The sequence below is a fragment of the Ranitomeya imitator genome, chromosome 5 (genome assembly GCF_032444005.1).
Source record: "Ranitomeya imitator isolate aRanImi1 chromosome 5, aRanImi1.pri, whole genome shotgun sequence".
In the NCBI taxonomy this organism is placed as follows: Eukaryota; Metazoa; Chordata; class Amphibia; order Anura; family Dendrobatidae; genus Ranitomeya; species Ranitomeya imitator.
This window is the reverse complement of record NC_091286.1, coordinates 417,971,122-417,992,543: the sequence shown is the minus strand read 5'-3', so window position 1 is coordinate 417,992,543 and position 21,422 is coordinate 417,971,122. Positions and strand designations below refer to the sequence as shown.

The window sequence follows — 21,422 nt, the reverse complement described above, 5'->3', positions numbered from 1 at the left end:
CCAACAGCTGAAATAAGTACAAGTGTTGATCCAGATTTGACTACAGATAAAAGTTTATCAACAGCTGAAATCAGTACAAGTATTACTCTAGAAGCGACTACAGACGAAAGTAGACCAACAGCTGAAATAAGTACAAGTGTTGATCCAGATTTGACTACAGATAAAAGTTTATCAAAAGCTGAAATCAGCACAAGTATTACTCTAGGAGTGACTACAGATGAAAGTAGACCAACAGCTGAAATAAGTACAAGTGTTGATCCAGATTTGACTACAGATAAAAGTTTATCAACAGCTGAAATCAGTACAAGTATTACTGTGGAAGTGACTAGAGATGAAAGTATACCAACAGCTGAAATCAGTACAAGTGTTGATCCAGATTTGAATACAGATAAAAGTTTATCAACAGCTGAAATCAGTACAAGTATTACTCTAGAAGCGACTACAGATGAAAGTAGACCAACAGCTGAAATAAGTACAAGTGTTGATCCAGATTTGACTACAGACAAAAGTTTATCAACAGCTGAAATCAGAACAAGTATTACTCTAGGAGTGACTACAGATGAAAGTAAACCAACAGCTGAAATAAGTACAAGTTTTGATCAAGATTTGACTACAGATAAAAGTTTATCAACAGCTGAAATCAGTACAAGTATTACTCTAGAAGTGACTACAGATGAAAGTAGACCAACAGCTGAAATAAGTACAAGTGTTGATCCAGATTTGACTACAGACAAAAGTTTATCAACAGCTGAAATCAGAACAAGTATTACTCTAGGAGTGACTACAGATGAAAGTAAACCAACAGCTGAAATAAGTACAAGTTTTGATCAAGATTTGACTACAGATAAAAGTTTATCAACAGCTGAAATCAGTACAAGTATTACTCTAGAAGTGACTACAGATGAAAGTAGACCAACAGCTGAAATAAGTACAAGTGTTGATCCAGATTTGACTACAGATAAAAGTTTATCAACAGCTGAAATCAGTACAAGTATTACTCTAGAAGCGACTACAGACGAAAGTAGACCAACAGCTGAAATAAGTACAAGTGTTGATCCAGATTTGACTACAGATAAAAGTTTATCAAAAGCTGAAATCAGCACAAGTATTACTCTAGGAGTGACTACAGATGAAAGTAGACCAACAGCTGAAATAAGTACAAGTGTTGATCCAGATTTGACTACAGATAAAAGTTTATCAACAGCTGAAATCAGTACAAGTATTACTCCAGAAGTGACTACAGATGAAAGGAGACCAACAGCTGAAATAAGTACAAGTGTTGATCCAGATTTGACTACAGATAAAAGTTTATCAACAGCTGAAATCAGTACAAGTATTACTGTGGAAGTGACTAGAGATGAAAGTATACCAACAGCTGAATTCAGTACAAGTGTTGATCCAGATTTGAATACAGATAAAAGTTTATCAACAGCTGAAATCAGTACAAGTATTACTCTAGAAGCGACTACAGATGAAAGTAGACCAACAGCTGAAATAAGTACAAGTGTTGATCCAGATTTGACTACAGACAAAAGTTTATCAACAGCTGAAATCAGTACAAGTATTACTCTAGGAGTGACTACAGATGAAAGTAAACCAACAGCTGAAATAAGTACAAGTTTTGATCAAGATTTGACTACAGATAAAAGTTTATCAACAGCTGAAATCAGCACAAGTATTACTCTAGGAGTGACTACAGATGAAAGTAGACCAACAGCTGAAATAAGTACAAGTGTTGATCCAGATTTGACTACAGATAAAAGTTTATCAACAGCTGAAATCAGTGCAAGTATTACTGTGGAAGTGACTACAGATGAAAGTATACCAACAGCTGAAATAAGTACAAGTGTTGATCCAGCTTTGACTACAGATAAAAGTTTATCAACAGCTGAAATCAGTACAAGTATTACTCTAGAAGTGACAAAAGATGACAGTATACCAACAGCTGAAATAAGTACAAGTGTTGATCCAGATTTGACTACAGATAAAAGTTTATCAACAGCTGAAATCAGTACAAGTATTACTCTAGAAGCGACTACAGATGAAAGTAAACGAACAGCTGAAATAAGTACAAGTGTTGATCCAGATTTGACTACAGATAAAAGTTTATCATCAGCTGAAACCAGTACAAGTATTACTCTAGAAGTGACTACAGATGAAAGTGAACCAACAGCTGAAATAAGTACAAGTGTTGATCCAGATTTGACTACAGATAAAAGTTTATCAACGGCTGAAATCAGTACAAGTTTTACTGTGGAAGTGACTACAGATGAAAGTAGACCAACAGCTGAAATAAGTACAAGTGTTGATCCAGATTTGACTACAGATAAAAGTTTATCAACAGCTGAAATCAGTACAAGTATTACTGTGGAAGTGACTAGAGATGAAAGTATACCAACAGCTGAAATCAGTACAAGTGTTGATCCAGATTTGAATACAGATAAAAGTTTATCAACAGCTGAAATCAGTACAAGTATTACTCTAGAAGTGACTACAGATGAAAGTAGACCAACAGCTGAAATAAGTACAAGTGTTGATCCAGATTTGACTACAGATAAAAGTTTATCAACAGCTGAAATCAGTACAAGTTTTACTCTAGAAGCGACTACAGACGAAAGTAGACCAACAGCTGAAATAAGTACAAGTGTTGATCCAGATTTGACTACAGATAAAAGTTTATCAACAGCTGAAATCAGCACAAGTATTACTCTAGGAGTGACTACAGATGAAAGTAGACCAACAGCTGAAATAAGTACAAGTGTTGATCCAGATTTGACCACAGATAAAAGTTTATCAACAGCTGAAACCAGTACAAGTATTACTCTAGAAGCGACTACAGATGAAAGTGAACCAACAGCTGAAATAAGTACAAGTGTTGATCCAGATTTGACTACAGATAAAAGTTTATCAACGGCTGAAATCAGTACAAGTTTTACTGTGGAAGTGACTAGAGATGAAAGTATACCAACAGCTGAAATAAGTACAAGTGTTGATCCAGATTTGACTACAGATAAAAGTTTATCAACAGCTGAAATCAGTACAAGTATTACTCTAGGAGTGACTACAGATGAAAGTATACCAACAGCTGAAATAAGTACAAGTGTTGATCCAGATTTGACTACAGATAAAAGTTTATCAACAGCTGAAATCAGTACAAGTATTACTCTAGAAGCGACTACAGATGAAAGTATACCAACAGCTGAAATAAGTACAAGTGTTGATCCAGATTTGACTACAGATAAAAGTTTATCAACAGCTGAAATCAGTACAAGTATTACTCTAGGAGTGACTACAGATGAAAATAGACCAACAGCTGAAATAAGTACAAGTGTTGATCCAGATTTGACTACAGATAAAAGTTTATCAACAGCTGAAATCAGTACAAGTATTACTCTAGAAGCGACTACAGATGAAAGTAGACCAACAGCTGAAATAAGTACAAGTGTTGATCGAGATTTGACTACAGATAAAAGTTTATCAACAGCTGAAATCAGTACAAGTATTACTCTAGAAGTGACTACAGATGAAAGTAGACCAACAGCTGAAATAAGTACAAGTGTTGATCCAGATTTGACTACAGATAAAAGTTTATCAACAGCTGAAATCAGTACAAGTATTACTCTAGAAGCGACTACAGATGAAAGTATACCAACAGCTGAAATAAGTACAAGTGTTGATCCAGATTTGACTACAGATAAAAGTTTATCAACAGCTGAAATCAGTACAAGTATTACTCTAGAAGCGACTACAGATGAAAGTAAACCAACAGCTGAAATAAGTACAAGCGTTGATCCAGATTTGACTACAGATAAAAGTTTATCAACAGCTATAATCAGTACAAGTATTACTCTAGAAGCGACTACAGATGAAAGTATACCAACAGCTGAAATAAGTACAAGTGTTGATCCATTTTTGAATACAGATAAAAGTTTATCAACAGCTGAAATCAGTACAAGTATTACTCTAAAAGTGACTACAGATGAAAGTATACCAACAGCTGAAATAAGTACAAGTGTTGATCCAGCTTTGACTACAGATAAAAGTTTATCAACAGCTGAAATCAGTACAAGTATTACTCTAGAAGTGACAAAAGATGACAGTATACCAACAGCTGAAATAAGTACAAGTGTTGATCCAGATTTGACTACAGATAAAAGTTTATCAACAGCTGAAATCAGTACAAGTATTACTCTAGAAGCGACTACAGATGAAAGTAAACGAACAGCTGAAATAAGTACAAGTGTTGATCCAGATTTGACTACAGATAAAAGTTTATCATCAGCTGAAACCAGTACAAGTATTACTCTAGAAGTGACTACAGATGAAAGTGAACCAACAGCTGAAATAAGTACAAGTGTTGATCCAGATTTGACTACAGATAAAAGTTTATCAACGGCTGAAATCAGTACAAGTTTTACTGTGGAAGTGACTACAGATGAAAGTAGACCAACAGCTGAAATAAGTACAAGTGTTGATCCAGATTTGACTACAGATAAAAGTTTATCAACAGCTGAAATCAGTACAAGTATTACTGTGGAAGTGACTAGAGATGAAAGTATACCAACAGCTGAAATCAGTACAAGTGTTGATCCAGATTTGAATACAGATAAAAGTTTATCAACAGCTGAAATCAGTACAAGTATTACTCTAGAAGCGACTACAGATGAAAGTAGACCAACAGCTGAAATAAGTACAAGTGTTGATCCAGATTTGACTACAGATAAAAGTTTATCAACAGCTGAAATCAGTACAAGTATTACTCTAGAAGTGACTACAGATGAAAGTAGACCAACAGCTGAAATAAGTACAAGTGTTGATCCAGATTTGACTACAGATAAAAGTTTATCAACAGCTGAAATCAGTACAAGTTTTACTCTAGAAGCGACTACAGACGAAAGTAGACCAACAGCTGAAATAAGTACAAGTGTTGATCCAGATTTGACTACAGATAAAAGTTTATCAACAGCTGAAATCAGCACAAGTATTACTCTAGGAGTGACTACAGATGAAAGTAGACCAACAGCTGAAATAAGTACAAGTGTTGATCCAGATTTGACCACAGATAAAAGTTTATCAACAGCTGAAACCAGTACAAGTATTACTCTAGAAGCGACTACAGATGAAAGTGAACCAACAGCTGAAATAAGTACAAGTGTTGATCCAGATTTGACTACAGATAAAAGTTTATCAACGGCTGAAATCAGTACAAGTTTTACTGTGGAAGTGACTAGAGATGAAAGTATACCAACAGCTGAAATAAGTACAAGTGTTGATCCAGATTTGACTACAGATAAAAGTTTATCAACAGCTGAAATCAGTACAAGTATTACTCTAGGAGTGACTACAGATGAAAGTATACCAACAGCTGAAATAAGTACAAGTGTTGATCCAGATTTGACTACAGATAAAAGTTTATCAACAGCTGAAATCAGTACAAGTATTACTCTAGAAGCGACTACAGATGAAAGTATACCAACAGCTGAAATAAGTACAAGTGTTGATCCAGATTTGACTACAGATAAAAGTTTATCAACAGCTGAAATCAGTACAAGTATTACTCTAGGAGTGACTACAGATGAAAATAGACCAACAGCTGAAATAAGTACAAGTGTTGATCCAGATTTGACTACAGATAAAAGTTTATCAACAGCTGAAATCAGTACAAGTATTACTCTAGAAGCGACTACAGATGAAAGTAGACCAACAGCTGAAATAAGTACAAGTGTTGATCGAGATTTGACTACAGATAAAAGTTTATCAACAGCTGAAATCAGTACAAGTATTACTCTAGAAGTGACTACAGATGAAAGTAGACCAACAGCTGAAATAAGTACAAGTGTTGATCCAGATTTGACTACAGATAAAAGTTTATCAACAGCTGAAATCAGTACAAGTATTACTCTAGAAGCGACTACAGATGAAAGTATACCAACAGCTGAAATAAGTACAAGTGTTGATCCAGATTTGACTACAGATAAAAGTTTATCAACAGCTGAAATCAGTACAAGTATTACTCTAGAAGCGACTACAGATGAAAGTAAACCAACAGCTGAAATAAGTGCAAGCGTTGATCCAGATTTGACTACAGATAAAAGTTTATCAACAGCTATAATCAGTACAAGTATTACTCTAGAAGCGACTACAGATGAAAGTATACCAACAGCTGAAATAAGTACAAGTGTTGATCCATTTTTGAATACAGATAAAAGTTTATCAACAGCTGAAATCAGTACAAGTATTACTCTAAAAGTGACTACAGATGAAAGTATACCAACAGCTGAAATAAGTACAAGTGTTGATCCAGATTTGACTACAGATAAAAGTTTATCAACAGCTGAAATCAGTACAAGTATTACTCTAGAAGTGACTACAGATGAAAGTATACCAACAGTTGAAATAAGTACAAGTGTTGATCCAGATTTGACTACAGATAAAAGTTTATCAACAGCTGAAATCAGTACAAGTATTACTCTAGAAGCGACTACTGATGAAAGAAGACCAACAGCTGAAATAAGTACAAGTGTTGATCCAGATTTGACTACAGATAAAAGTTTATCAACAGCTGAAATCAGTACAAGTATTACTCTAGAATTGACTACAGATGAAAGTATACCAACAGCTGAAATAAGTACAAGTGTTGATCCAGATTTGACTACAGATAAAAGTTTATCAACAGCTGAAATCAGTACAAGTATTACTCTAGAAGTGACAAAAGATGAAAGTATACCAACAGCTGAAATAAGTACAAGTGTTGATCCAGATTTGACTACAGATAAAATTTTATCAACAGCTGAAATCAGTACAAGTATTACTCTAGGAGTGACTACAGATGAAAGTATACCAACAGCTGAAATAAGTACAAGTGTTGATCCAGATTTGACTACAGATAAAAGTTTATCAACGGCTGAAATCAGTACAAGTATTACTCTAGAAGCGACTACAGATGAAAGTATACCAACAGCTGAAACAAATACAAGTGTTGATCCAGATTTGACTACAGATAAAAGTTTATCAACAGCTGAAATCAGTACAAGTATTACTCTAGAAGCGACTACAGATGAAAGTAAACCAACAGCTGAAATAAGTACAAGTGTTGATCCAGATTTGACTACAGATAAAAGTTTATCAACAGCTGAAATCAGTACAAGTATTACTCTAGAAGCGACTACAGATGAAAGTAAACCAACAGCTGAAATAAGTACAAGTGTTGATCCAGATTTGACTACAGATAAAAGTTTATCAACAGCTGAAATCAGTACAAGTATTACTCTAAAAGTGACTACAGATGAAAGTATACCAACAGCTGAAATAAGTACAAGTGTTGATCCAGATTTGACTACAGATAAAAGTTTATCAACAGCTGAAATCAGTACAAGTATTACTCTAGAAGTGACTACAGATGAAAGTATACCAACAGCTGAAATGAGTACAAGTGTTGATCCAGATTTGACTACAGATAAAAGTTTATCAACAGCTGAAATCAGTACAAGTATTACTCTAGAAGTGACTACAGATGAATGTATACCAACAGCTGAAATAAGTACAAGTGTTGATCCAGATTTCACTACAGATAAAATTTTATCAACAGCTGAAATCAGTACAAGTATTACTCTAGGAGTAACTACAGATGAAAGTACACCAACAGCTGAAATAAGTACAAGTGTTGATCCAGATTTGACTACAGATAAAAGTTTATCAACAGCTGAAATCAGTACAAGTATTACTCTAGGAGTGACTACAGATGAAAGTATACCAACAGCTGAAATAAGTACAAGTGTTGATCCAGATTTGACTACAGATAAAAGTTTATCAACGGCTGAAATCAGTACAAGTATTACTCTAGAAGCGACTACAGATGAAAGTATACCAACAGCTGAAATAAATACAAGTGTTGATCCAGATTTGACTACAGATAAAAGTTTATCAACAGCTGAAATCAGTACAAGTATTACTCTAGAAGCGACTACAGATGAAAGTAAACCAACAGCTGAAATAAGTACAAGTGTTGATTCAGATTTGACTACAGATAAAAGTTTATCAACAGCTGAAATCAGTACAAGTATTACTCTAGAAGCGACTACAGATGAAAGTAAACCAACAGCTGAAATAAGTACAAGTGTTGATCCAGATTTGACTACAGAAAAAAGTTTATCAACAGCTGAAATCAGTACAAGTATTACTCTAGAAGCGACTACAGATGAAAGTAAACCAACAGCTGAAATAAGTACAAGTGTTGATCCAGATTTGACTACAGATAAAAGTTTATCAACAGCTGAAATCAGTACAAGTATTACTCTAAAAGTGACTACAGATGAAAGTATACCAACAGCTGAAATAAGTACAAGTGTTGATCCAGATTTGACTACAGATAAAAGTTTATCAACAGCTGAAATCAGTACAAGTATTACTCTAGAAGTGACTACAGATGAAAGTATACCAACAGCTGAAATAAGTACAAGTGTTGATCCAGATTTGACTACAGATAAAAGTTTATCAACAGCTGAAATCAGTACAAGTATTACTCTAGAAGTGACAACAGATGAAAGTATACCAACAGTTGAAATAAGTACAAGTGTTGATCCAGATTTGACTACAGATAAAAGTTTATCAACAGCTGAAATCAGTACAAGTATTACTCTAGAAGCGACTACAGATGAAAGAAGACCAACAGCTGAAATAAGTACAAGTGTTGATCCAGATTTGACTACAGATAAAAGTTTATCAACAGCTGAAATCAGTACAAGTATTACTCTAGAAGTGACTACAGATGAAAGTATACCAACAGCTGAAATAAGTACAAGTGTTGATCCAGATTTGACTACAGATAAAAGTTTATCAACAGCTGAAATCAGTACAAGTATTACTCTAGGAGTGACTACAGATAAAAGTTTATCAACAGCTGAAATCAGTACAAGTATTACTCTAGAAGTGACTACAGATGAAAGTAGACCAACAGCTGAAATAAGTACAAGTGTTGATCCAGATTTGACTACAGATAAAAGTTTATCAACAGCTGAAATCAGTACAAGTATTACTCTAGAAGCGACTACAGACGAAATTAAACCAACAGCTGAAATAAGTACAAGTGTTGATCCAGATTTGACTACAGATAAAAGTTTATCAACAGCTGAAATCAGCACAAGTATTACTCTAGGAGTGACTACAGATGAAAGTAGACCAACAGCTGAAATAAGTACAAGTGTTGATCCAGATTTGACTACAGATAAAAGTTTATCAACAGCTGAAATCAGTGCAAGTATTACTGTGGAAGTGACTACAGATGAAAGTATACCAACAGCTGAAATAAGTACAAGTGTTGATCCAGATTTGACTACAGATAAAAGTTTATCAACAGCTGAAATCAGTACAAGCATTACTCTAGAAGTGACAAAAGATGAAAGTATACCAACAGCTGAAATAAGTACAAGTGTTGATCCAGATTTGACTACAGATAAAAGTTTATCAACAGCTGAAATCAGTACAAGTATTACTCTAGAAGCGACTACAGATGAAAGTAAACCAACAGCTGAAATAAGTACAAGTGTTGATCCAGATTTGACTACAGATAAAAGTTTATCAACAGCTGAAACCAGTACAAGTATTACTCTAGAAGCGACTACAGATGAAAGTGAACCAACAGCTGAAATAAGTACAAGTGTTGATCCAGATTTGACTACAGATAAAAGTTTATCAACGGCTGAAATCAGTACAAGTTTTACTGTGGAAGTGACTAGAGATGAAAGTATACCAACAGCTGAAATAAGTACAAGTGTTGATCCAGATTTGACTACAGATAAAAGTTTATCAACAGCTGAAATCAGTGCAAGTATTACTGTGGAAGTGACTACAGATGAAAGTATATCAACAGCTGAAATAAGTACAAGTGTTGATCCAGATTTGACTACAGATAAAAGTTTATCAACAGCTGAAATCAGTACAAGTATTACTCTAGAAGTGACAAAAGATGAAAGTATACCAACAGCTGAAATAAGTACAAGTGTTGATCCAGATTTGACTACAGATAAAAGTTTATCAACAGCTGAAATCAGTACAAGTATTACTCTAGAAGTGACTACAGATGAAAGTATACCAACAGCTGAAATAAGTACAAGTATTGATCCAGATGTAACTACAGATAAAAGTTTATCAACGGCTGAAATCAGTACAAGTATTACTGTGGAAGTGACTAAAGATGAAAGTATACCAACAGCTGAAATCAGTACAAGTGTTGATCCAGATTTGACTACAGATAAAAGTTTATCAACGGCTGAAATCAGTACAAGTATTACTCTAGAAGCGATCACAGATGAAATTAAACCAACAGCTGAAATAAGTACAAGTGTTGATCCAGATTTGACTACAGATAAAAGTTTATCAACAGCTGAAATCAGTACAAGCATTACTCTAGAAGTGACAAAAGATGAAAGTATACCAACAGCTGAAATAAGTACAAGTGTTGATCCAGATTTGACTACAGATAAAAGTTTATCAACAGCTGAAATCAGTACAAGTATTACTCTAGAAGCGACTACAGATGAAAGTAAACCAACAGCTGAAATAAGTACAAGTGTTGATCCAGATTTGACTACAGATAAAAGTTTATCAACAGCTGAAATCAGTACAAGTGTTACTCTAGAAGCGACTACAGATGAAATTAAATCAACAGCTGAAATCAGTACAAGTGTTGATCCAGATTTGACTACAGATAAAAGTTTATCAACAGCTGAAATCAGTACAAGTATTACTCTAGAAGTGACTACAGATGAAAGCATACCAACAGCTGAAATAAGTACAAGTGTTGATCCAGATTTGACTACAGATAAAAGTTTATCAACAGCTGAAATCAGTACAAGTATTACTCTAGAAGTGACTACAGATGAAAGTATACCAACAGCTGAAATAAGTACAAGTGTTGATCCCGATTTGACTACAGATAAAAGTTTATCAACAGCTGAAATCAGTACAAGTATTACTCTAGAAGTGACAACAGATGAAAGTATACCAACAGCTGAAATAAGTACAAGTGTTGATCCAGATTTGACTACAGATAAAAGTTTATCAACAGCTAAAATCAGTACAAGTATTACTCTAGGAGTGACTACAGATGAAAGTATACCAACAGCTGAAATAAGTACAAGTATTGATCCAGATGTAACTACAGCTAAAAGTTTATCAACGGCTGAAATCAGTACAAGTATTACTGTGGAAGTGACTAAAGATGAAAGTATACCAACAGCTGAAATCAGTACAAGTGTTGATCCAGATATGACTACAGATAAAAGTTTATCAACGGCTGAAATCAGTACAAGTATTACTCTAGAAGCGATCACAGATGAAAGTAAACCAACAGCTGAAATAAGTACAAGTGTTGATCCAGATTTGACTACAGATAAAAGTTTATCAACAGCTGAAATCAGTACAAGTATTACTCTAGGAGTGACTACAGATGAAAGTATACCAACAGCTGAAATAAGTACAAGTGTTGATCCAGATTTGACTACAGATAAAATTTTATCAACAGCTGAAATCAGTACAAGTATTACTCTAGGAGTGACTACAGATGAAAGTATACCAACAGCTGAAATAAGTACAAGTGCTGATCCAGATTTGACTACAGATAAAAGTTTATCAACAGCTGAAATCAGTACAAGTATTACTCTAGGAGTGACTACAGATGAAAGTATACCAACAGCTGAAATAAGTACAAGTATTAATCCAGATGTGACTACAGATAAAACTTTATCAACGGCTGAAATCAGTACAAGTATTACTGTGGAAGTGACTAAAGATGAAAGTATACCAACAGCTGAAATAAGTACAAGTGTTGATCCAGATTTGACTACAGATAAAAGTTTATCAACGGCTGAAATCAGTACAAGTATTACTCTAGAAGCGACCACAGATGAAAGTAAACCAACAGCTGAAATAAGTACAAGTGTTGATCCAGATTTGACTACAGATAAAAGTTTATCAACAGCTGAAATCAGTACAAGTATTACTCTAGGAGTGACTACAGATGAAAGTATACCAACAGCTGAAATAAGTACAAGTGTTGATCCAGATTTGACTACAGATAAAAGTTTATCAACAGCTGAAATCAGTACAAGTATTACTCTAGGAGTGCCTACAGATGAAAGTATACCAACAGCTGAAATCAGTACAAGTGTTGATCCAGATTTGACTACAGATAAAAGTTTATCAACAGCTAAAATCAGTACTAGTATTACTCTAGGAGTGACTACAGATGAAAGTATACCAACAGCTGAAATAAGTACAAGTATTGATCCAGATGTGACTACAGATAAAAGTTTATCAACGGCTGAAATCAGTACAAGTATTACTGTGGAAGTGACTAAAGATGAAAGTATACCAACAGCTGAAATCAGTACAAGTGTTGATCCAGATTTGACTACAGATAAAAGTTTATCAACGGCTGAAATCAGTACAAGTATTACTCTAGAAGCGATCACAGATGAAAGTAAACCAACAGCTGAAATAAGTACAAGTGTTGATCCAGATTTGACTACAGATAAAAGTTTATCAACAGCTGAAATCAGTACAAGTATTACTCTAGAAGTGACTACAGATGAAAGTATACCAACAGCTGAAATAAGTACAAGTGTTGATCCAGATTTGACTACAGATAAAATTTTATCAACAGCTGAAATCAGTACAAGTATTACTCTAGGAGTGACTACAGATGAAAGTATACCAACAGCTGAAATAAGTACAAGTGTTGATCCAGATTTGACTACAGATAAAAGTTTATCAACAGCTGAAATCAGTACAAGTATTACTCTAGGAGTGACTACAGATGAAAGTATACCAACAGCTGAAATAAGTACAAGTATTAATCCAGATGTGACTACAGATAAAACTTTATCAACGGCTGAAATCAGTACAAGTATTACTGTGGAAGTGACTAAAGATGAAAGTATACCAACAGCTGAAATAAGTACAAGTGTTGATCCAGATTTGACTACAGATAAAAGTTTATCAACGGCTGAAATCAGTACAAGTAATACTCTAGAAGCGACTACAGATGAAAGTAGACCAACAGCTGAAAGAAGTACAAGTGTTGATCCAGATTTGACTACAGATAAAAGTTTATCAACAGCTGAAATCAGTACAAGTATTACTCTAGAAGTGACTACAGATGAAAGTAGACCAACAGCTGAAAGAAGTACAAGTGCTGATCCAGAGTTGACTACAGATAAAAGTTTATCAACAGCTGAAATCAGTACAAGTATTACTCTAGAAGTGACTACAGATGAAAGTATACCAACAGCTGAAAAAAGTACAAATGTTGATCCAGATTTGACTACAGATAAAAGTTTATCAACAGCTGAAATCAGTACAAGTATTACTCTAGAAGTGACTACAGATGAAAGTATACCAACAGCTGAAATAAGTACAAGTGTTGATCCAGATTTGACTACAGATAAAAGTTTATCAACAGCTGAAATCAGTACAAGTATTACTCTAGAAGTGACAACAGATGAAAGTAGACCAACAGCTGAAATAAGTACAAGTGTTGATCCAGATTTGACTACAGATAAAAGTTTATCAACAGCTGAAATCAGTACAAGTATTACTCTAGAAGCGACTACAGATGAAAGAAGACCAACAGCTGAAATAAGTACAAGTGTTGATCCAGATTTGACTACAGATAAAATTTTATCAACACCTGAAATCAGTACAAGTATTACTCTAGGAGTGACTACACATGAAAGTATACCAACAGCTGAAATAAGTACAAGTGTTGATCCAGATTTGACTACAGATAAAAGTTTATCAACAGCTGAAATCAGTACAAGTATTACTCTAGAAGTGACTACAGATGAAAGTATACCAACAGCTGAAAAAAGCACAAATGTTGATCCAGATTTGACTACAGATAAAAGTTTATCAACAGCTGAAATCAGTACAAGTATTACTCTAGAAGCGACTACAGATGAAAGTAAACCAACAGCTGAAATAAGTACAAGTGTTGATCCAGATTTGACTACAGATAAAAGTTTATCAACAGCTGAAATCAGTACAAGTATTACTCTAGAAGTGACTACAGATGAAAGTATACCAACAGCTGAAAAAAGCACAAATGTTGATCCAGATTTGACTACAGATAAAAGTTTATCAACAGCTGAAATCAGTACAAGTATTACTCTAGAAGCGACTACAGATGAAAGTAAACCAACAGCTGAAATAAGTACAAGTGTTGATCCAGATTTGACTACAGATAAAAGTTTATCAACAGCTGAAATCAGTACAAGTATTACTCTAGAAGCGACTACAGATGAAAGTAAACCAACAGCTGAAATAAGTACAAGTGTTGATCCAGATTTGACTACAGATAAAAGTTTATCAACAGCTGAAATCAGTACAAGTATTACTCTAGAAGTGACTACAGATGAAAGTATACCAACAGCTGAAATAAGTACAAGTGTTGATCCAAATTTGACTACAGATAAAAGTTTATCAACAGCTGAAATCAGTACAAGTATTACTCTAGAAGTGACTACAGATGAAAGTATACCAACAGCTGAAATAAGTACAAGTGTTGATCCAGATTTGACTACAGATAAAAGTTTATCAACAGCTGAAATCAGTACAAGTATTACTCTAGAAGTGACTGCAGATGAAAGTATACCAACAGCTGAAATAAGTACAAGTGTTGATCCAGATTTGACTACAGATAAAAGTTTATCAACAGCTGAAATAAGTACAAGTATTACTCTAGAAGTGACTACAGATGAAAGTATACCAACAGCTGAAATAAGTACAAGTGTTGATCCAGATTTGACGACAGATAAAAGTTTATCAACAGCTGAAATCAGTACAAGTATTACTCTAGAAGCGACTACAGATGAAAGTAAACCAACAGCTGAAATAAGTACAAGTGTTGATCCAGATTTGACTACAGATAAAAGTTTATCAACAGCTGAAATCAGTACAAGTAATACTCTAGAAGCGACTACAGATGAAAGTAGACCAACATCTGAAAGAAGTACAAGTGCTGATCCAGATTTGACTACAGATAAAAGTTTATCAACAGCTGAAATCAGTACAAGTATTACTCTAGAAGTGACTACAGATGAAAGTATACCAACAGCTGAAAAAAGTACAAATGTTGATCCAGATTTGACTACAGATAAAAGTTTATCAACAGCTGAAATCAGTACAAGTATTACTCTAGAAGTGACTACAGATGAAAGTATACCAACAGCTGAAATAAGTACAAGTGTTGATCCAGATTTGACTACAGATAAAAGTTTATCAACAGCTGAAATCAGTACAAGTATTACTCTAGAAGTGACTGCAGATGAAAGTATACCAACAGCTGAAATAAGTACAAGTGTTGATCCAGATTTGACTACAGATAAAAGTTTATCAACAGCTGAAATAAGTACAAGTATTACTCTAGAAGTGACTACAGATGAAAGTATACCAACAGCTGAAATAAGTACAAGTGTTGATCCAGATTTGACGACAGATAAAAGTTTATCAACAGCTGAAATCAGTACAAGTATTACTCTAGAAGCGACTACAGATGAAAGTAAACCAACAGCTGAAATAAGTACAAGTGTTGATCCAGATTTGACTACAGATAAAAGTTTATCAACAGCTGAAATCAGTACAAGTAATACTCTAGAAGCGACTACAGATGAAAGTAGACCAACAGCTGAAAGAAGTACAAGTGCTGATCCAGATTTGACTACAGATAAAAGTTTATCAACAGCTGAAATCAGTACAAGTATTACTCTAGAAGTGACTACAGATGAAAGTATACCAACAGCTGAAATAAGTACAAGTGTTGATCCAGATTTGACTACAGATAAAAGTTTATCAACAGCTGAAATCAGTACAAGTATTACTCTAGAAGTGACAACAGATGAAAGTATACCAACAGCTGAAATAAGTACAAGTGTTGATCCAGATTTGACTACAGATAAAAGTTTATCAACAGCTGAAATCAGTACAAGCATTACTCTAGAAGTGACTGCAGATGAAAGTATACCAACAGCTGAAATAAGTACAAGTGTTGATCCAGATTTGTCTACAGATAAAAGTTTATCAACAGCTGAAATCAGTACAAGTATTACTCTAGAAGTGACTACAGATGAAAGTAAACCAACAGCTGAAATAAGTACAAGTGTTGATCCAGATTTGACTACAGATGAAAGTTTATCAACAGCTGAAATCAGTACTAGTATTACTCTAGCAGTGACTACAGATGATAATATACCAACAGCTGAAATAAGTACAAGTGTTGATCCAGATTTGACTACAGATAAAAGTTTATCAACAGCTGAAATCAGTACAAGTATTACTCTAGAAGTGACTACAGATGAAAGTACACCAACAGCTGAAATAAGTACAAGTGTTGATCCAGATTTGACTACAGATAAAAGTTTATCAACAGCTGAAATCAGTACAAGTATTACTCTAGAAGTGACAACAGATGAAAGTAGACCAACAGCTGAAATAAGTACAAGTGTTGATCCAGATTTGACTACAGATAAAAGTTTATCAACAGCTGAAATCAGTACAAGTATTACTCTAGAAGCGACTACAGATGAAAGAAGACCAACAGCTGAAATAAGTACAAGTGTTGATCCAGATTTGACTACAGATAAAATTTTATCAACACCTGAAATCAGTACAAGTATTACTCTAGGAGTGACTACACATGAAAGTATACCAACAGCTGAAATAAGTACAAGTGTTGATCCAGATTTGACTACAGATAAAAGTTTATCAACAGCTGAAATCAGTACAAGTATTACTCTAGAAGTGACTACAGATGAAAGTAAACCAACAGCTGAAATAAGTACAAGTGTTGATCCAGATTTGACCACAGATAAAAGTTTATCAACAGCTGAAATCAGTACAAGTATTACTCTAGAAGTGACTACAGGTGAAATTATACCAACAGCTGAAATAAGTACAAGTGTTGATCCAGATTTGACTACAGTTGAATGTATATCAACAGCTGAAATTAGTACAGGTTTTGCTCCAATAAGGTCTACAGAAGAAACTGTATCCACAGCATTTAAAAGTACAAGTTCTCTTCTAGAAGAGACTACAGAAGAGAGTATATCAACAGCTGATATCAGTACTAGTGGTGATCCTCAATTAAACACAAATGAAAGTTTATCGACAGTTGCAGTCAGTACAAGTACTGCTACCGAACTTACTACAGATAAAAGTATAACAGTACCTGATATTAGTACAAGTGATCATCTGGAAGTAACTACATCAGAAAGTCGATCAACATCTGATATCATTACAAGTGCTTTTACAGAAGTGTCTACAGGGGAAAGTATATCAACAGTTGAAATCAATACAAGTGCTGCTCCAGAAATTACTACATTAGAAAGTATATCGACACCTGATTTCAGTACAAGTGTTGATTTGGAAGGGTCTACATCAGAAGGTGTGTCAACAACAGCTGAATTCACTACAAGTGTTGCTTCAGAAGTGACTACAGATGAAAGTATAGCAACAGCTGAAATGATTACAAGCGATGATCCAGAAAAGACTACATCAAAAAGTATATCAATATCTGATATCAGTACAAGTGTTGCTTTAGAGTGGTCTACATCAGAAAGTGTATCAACTTCAGACACCATTACAAGTCTAGTAGTGACTACAGATGAAATCAGTACAAGTGTGGCTCCTGAAGTGACTAAAGATGACAGTATACCAACAGCTGAAATCAGTACAAGTGGTGATCCAGAAATGACTAGAGAAGAAAGTGTATCAACAGCTGCAATCGGCACAAGTTCTGCTTCAAAAATCACTACATCAGAAAGTACATCAACATCTGATATCAGTACAAGTGTTGCTTTAGTAGGGTTTACATCAGAAGGTGTATCAACTTCAGATGCCAGTACAAGTGTTGCTCCTGATGTAACTACTGAAGAAAACATATCAGCATCTGATATCAGTACAAGTGCTGTTCCAGAAAGGTCTACAGAAGAAAGTATACCAACAGCTGATATCAGTACAAGCAGTGATCCAGAAGTGCCTACAGATGAAAGTATATCAGCTGCTGAAATCAGTACAAGTCCTTCTCTAGAACAGACTACACAAAGTATATTAACAGCAGATATCAGTACAAGTGCTAAGGCAGTCATGACCACAGATCAAAGTAAAACAACAGCTGAGATCAGCACTATTGAAAATCCAATGACTGCAGAAGAAATCATATCAACGCCTCTTATCAGGACAAGTGCTACTATAGAGGAAATTACATCAGAAAGTATATCAACAGTTGATATTAGTACAAGTGCTGCTCCAGAAAGGTCTACTGAAGAAAGTATATCAACCGTAGATATCAGTACAAGTTCTTCTCTAAAAGTGACAATAGAGGAAAGCATATCAACAGCAGAAATCAGTACAAGTGCTCCTCCAGAAATGACTACAGATAAAAGTATATCAACAGCTAAAATCAGTAAAAGTAGTGCTCCTGAAAGGTCTACAGAAGGAAGTATATCAACACCCGAGATCAGTTCAAGTGCTCCTCCAGAAGTGACTAAATCAGAAAGTATATCAACACCTGATATCAGTTCAAGTGCTCCTCTAGAATTGACTACATATTTAAGTAGATCAACAGTGGCTAGCCATGCAAGTGATCCTGTAGCAGTGACTACAGGTGAAAGTATGTCAACAGCTGATATCATTACAAGTGATGCAACAGAAGGTAATATAGATGAAACTATATCAATACCTGATATCAGCACAAGTAATGCTCCAGAAGTGACTACAGTTGAAAGCAAATTAACTGCTAATATTGGTACTAGTAATGCTCTAGTAGAGACTACAAAAGAGAGTATATCAACAGCTGAAATCATCACAAGTAGTGCTCTAGATGTGTCTACAGCCGAAAATACATCAGCACATGGTATCAGTACAAGTGAAGCTAGGGAAGAAACTACAGATGAAAGTATATCAACAGCTGATATAAGTGCAGCTTCTGCTTCAGAAATGACTACAGATGAATCTGTATCAATGCCAAATATCAGTACAAGTGATGTTCCTAAAGTGACTACAGATAGAATATCAATGCCTGATATCAGTACAAGTGATGCTCTAGAAGTGACTTCAGATAAAAGTATGTCATCAACTGATAGCCATACAAGTTCTCCTCTAAAATTAACTACAGATGAAAATATATCAACACATAATATCAATACAACTACTCCTCCAGAAGTGACTACAGTTGAAAGTGTATTGACACCTGACACCAGTACAAGTGTTCCTCTAGAGGTGACTACAGATGAAAGTTTATCAACTCGTGATATCAGTACACCTAGCAGAGTACCAATATCATCTTCCATAACTGAAAAAAAGACTACAAATTTAGTAGAATCTAGCACCTCACCAGAACTGTCCACAACTCAAAAAGAACCTACTGTAGAAACCCTCAAAAGCAGTACTATCCCATCTACAACCGATGTACAAAAAACAGCTGGAGGTCCAACTTCTGGGATGCCTATCGTCACCTCATATATCACCAGTACAGCCAAACTAAGTACCATAGGACCTACAATTACACAAAGTACCAGTACAGTCAAGCCAGAAACACCTGTATCATTATCACCGTCCACCTTGCCTGGTGTAAGCACAGGATACTCAACACTATTAACATCTGTGGGCACACAGAATACCACTGTAATATCCTATACACCAGTGACATCATGGACCATGATGTCAACAAGCACACAATATACAAGCATTTCAACTCCTTTTGGCTACTTATCAACTACTTCTGCATTGGACGATTTTACAACCACAATGATAACTACAGCTCGTAAGTATTATATTTACTTCAGATCCCAGTGTGAAGCAATTATATGACTAGCTTACAAGTGTTACCTGGAAATTAAAGTGTCTTTTATATTTTTAGTACAGTACATATTTAAAATTTAAAATTATGGCTAAACTTATAGCTAAATATCTGCTATGAAGTAGATCAAGTTGTCAAATATAGCATACTGTGAAGAGAACACACTGAATCCTGCAATGGGCTGTTGTAACTTCTGAACATGTTGTAAAGTATATTCTTAAGCAGATCTATTGTTTGCTCTAGCTTTTATATTAAAGCAGTGCAAGTTTATGATTATATGAAACTCAGCCATCAGCATGAAGTGAAAATACAAAAATTAAATTGTGACGCCCCAGGGTCGTGGTTGTCACAGAGTGGCATTGCTTTCCTCATGGGGAGAGTGATGTCACGCTTGGAAGCGATGAAAGATCTCTTTTATCTAGTAATCAAATACACAAAACATGTTCATACTCCAGACCAGAAGGGGGAGCTCTGAACCCGGATTAAGGGGAACTTCCCTGATATATTCTGGCTGGATGGGAAGTTAGTGGGCAGTATGTTAGAGGACAGAGAAGAGAGCAGTCGGACAGTGAGTGTCAGAAAGACTGAAAGGGCCATGTAGCCGGAGTCGCTACAGCTCCTGGAGAAAGAGAACTGAGAAGGAAAGGACAGTTTGTGGAAAGTGTGCAGGAGAGCAGAGCACAGGAGATTGATACCAGGGGAGCTTAGCATCAATTTGGCTACCTCCTTTGCTGAGTGCAGATTCCAGTAGCCGGAAGACCGAGGCCGTGTCAGACTCTAAGAGGCATAGCAGAAACCGGCAGGACAGCTGGACTTTAAGTTACTTGTCCGACTTTACACCCAGGAGGCACAGTGACACATAGAGCCGGGTCGTGATAGAGACCCTGTAAAAAGTCTCGAGTCACCTGTCATACAGGTTTGTGTCCCTCCTAACCTATATGGGTGCAGAGTGGAACTGTGAGGACCTTATAAGAAGCCATATGCATTACTGGACTACAACACCACCACCGTTTGAGGAGGGCTTTCATCTCTACCTGGTAAAGGGGACTCTGGATTCGCTTCTAAGCCGGCCGGATCCTGCCTGTACCTGTGATCTGGTGACCCTTGACTGCGGTCGCCTGAAGCTTCAGTAAACCAGGTAAAGAGACTGCAAACCTGTGTCCACTTTTCTTACTGCACCACTCACCATCTCCATCTATACACCGGGAGCCCTGGGGACCCAACTTCACCTGTGGGAAGTTATACCATGTAGCTGCCATAACATCACCCCAGATTACCCCTTTAAGCAGTGTCGGTCCCTGCTGACCGAATACCACAGGTGGCGTCATGAACATAAACTTTAATCAATTTCCTCTTACATGAGCGCCCAGGACCACGGACCTGGTCACTGCCATGACACATCCCCTTATGTACCAGACCCTGGACTGAGTACCCCACGGCCCTAGTGGGTGTTCCATAATGTTTTAGGGATGGTTTGTATCAGTATCAGTTACAGTTAGAAAATCCACAATACATTTCTAATTTAATTACAACAATGTATATAAAATTCTCTTTGCATTATCAGCTGGAA

The 21,422-nt window shown here is 35.5% G+C and overlaps 2 protein-coding genes across 2 annotated transcripts in view; both read left to right on the top strand.

Moving 5' to 3' along the window:
* The window catches only part of LOC138637790 (serine-rich adhesin for platelets-like), a 65,192-nt gene extending 53,980 nt beyond the window's left edge, over nt 1–11,212 (top strand). Inside the window, exons 3-22 of the mRNA XM_069726713.1 lie at nt 47–415; nt 548–649; nt 776–877; nt 959–1,192; nt 1,301–1,447; nt 1,574–1,675; nt 1,757–1,990; nt 2,099–2,467; nt 2,555–2,674; nt 3,854–3,985; nt 4,265–4,633; nt 4,835–4,954; nt 6,134–6,265; nt 6,431–6,550; nt 7,532–7,690; nt 8,996–9,115; nt 9,224–9,457; nt 9,680–10,483; nt 10,592–10,711; nt 11,190–11,212. Of these exons, the coding sequence (XP_069582814.1) occupies nt 47–415; nt 548–649; nt 776–877; nt 959–1,192; nt 1,301–1,447; nt 1,574–1,675; nt 1,757–1,990; nt 2,099–2,467; nt 2,555–2,674; nt 3,854–3,985; nt 4,265–4,633; nt 4,835–4,954; nt 6,134–6,265; nt 6,431–6,550; nt 7,532–7,690; nt 8,996–9,115; nt 9,224–9,457; nt 9,680–10,483; nt 10,592–10,711; nt 11,190–11,212 (4,112 nt within the window). The remainder of the gene's footprint in view (nt 1–46; nt 416–547; nt 650–775; nt 878–958; nt 1,193–1,300; nt 1,448–1,573; nt 1,676–1,756; nt 1,991–2,098; nt 2,468–2,554; nt 2,675–3,853; nt 3,986–4,264; nt 4,634–4,834; nt 4,955–6,133; nt 6,266–6,430; nt 6,551–7,531; nt 7,691–8,995; nt 9,116–9,223; nt 9,458–9,679; nt 10,484–10,591; nt 10,712–11,189) is intronic.
* LOC138638067 (mucin-4-like) overlaps nt 8,935–21,422 on the top strand; it is a 497,598-nt gene continuing 485,110 nt past the window's right edge. The window contains exon 1 of the mRNA XM_069727050.1: nt 8,935–19,816. Within this exon, the coding sequence (XP_069583151.1) occupies nt 11,266–19,816 (8,551 nt within the window). The 5' untranslated portion in view covers nt 8,935–11,265. The remainder of the gene's footprint in view (nt 19,817–21,422) is intronic.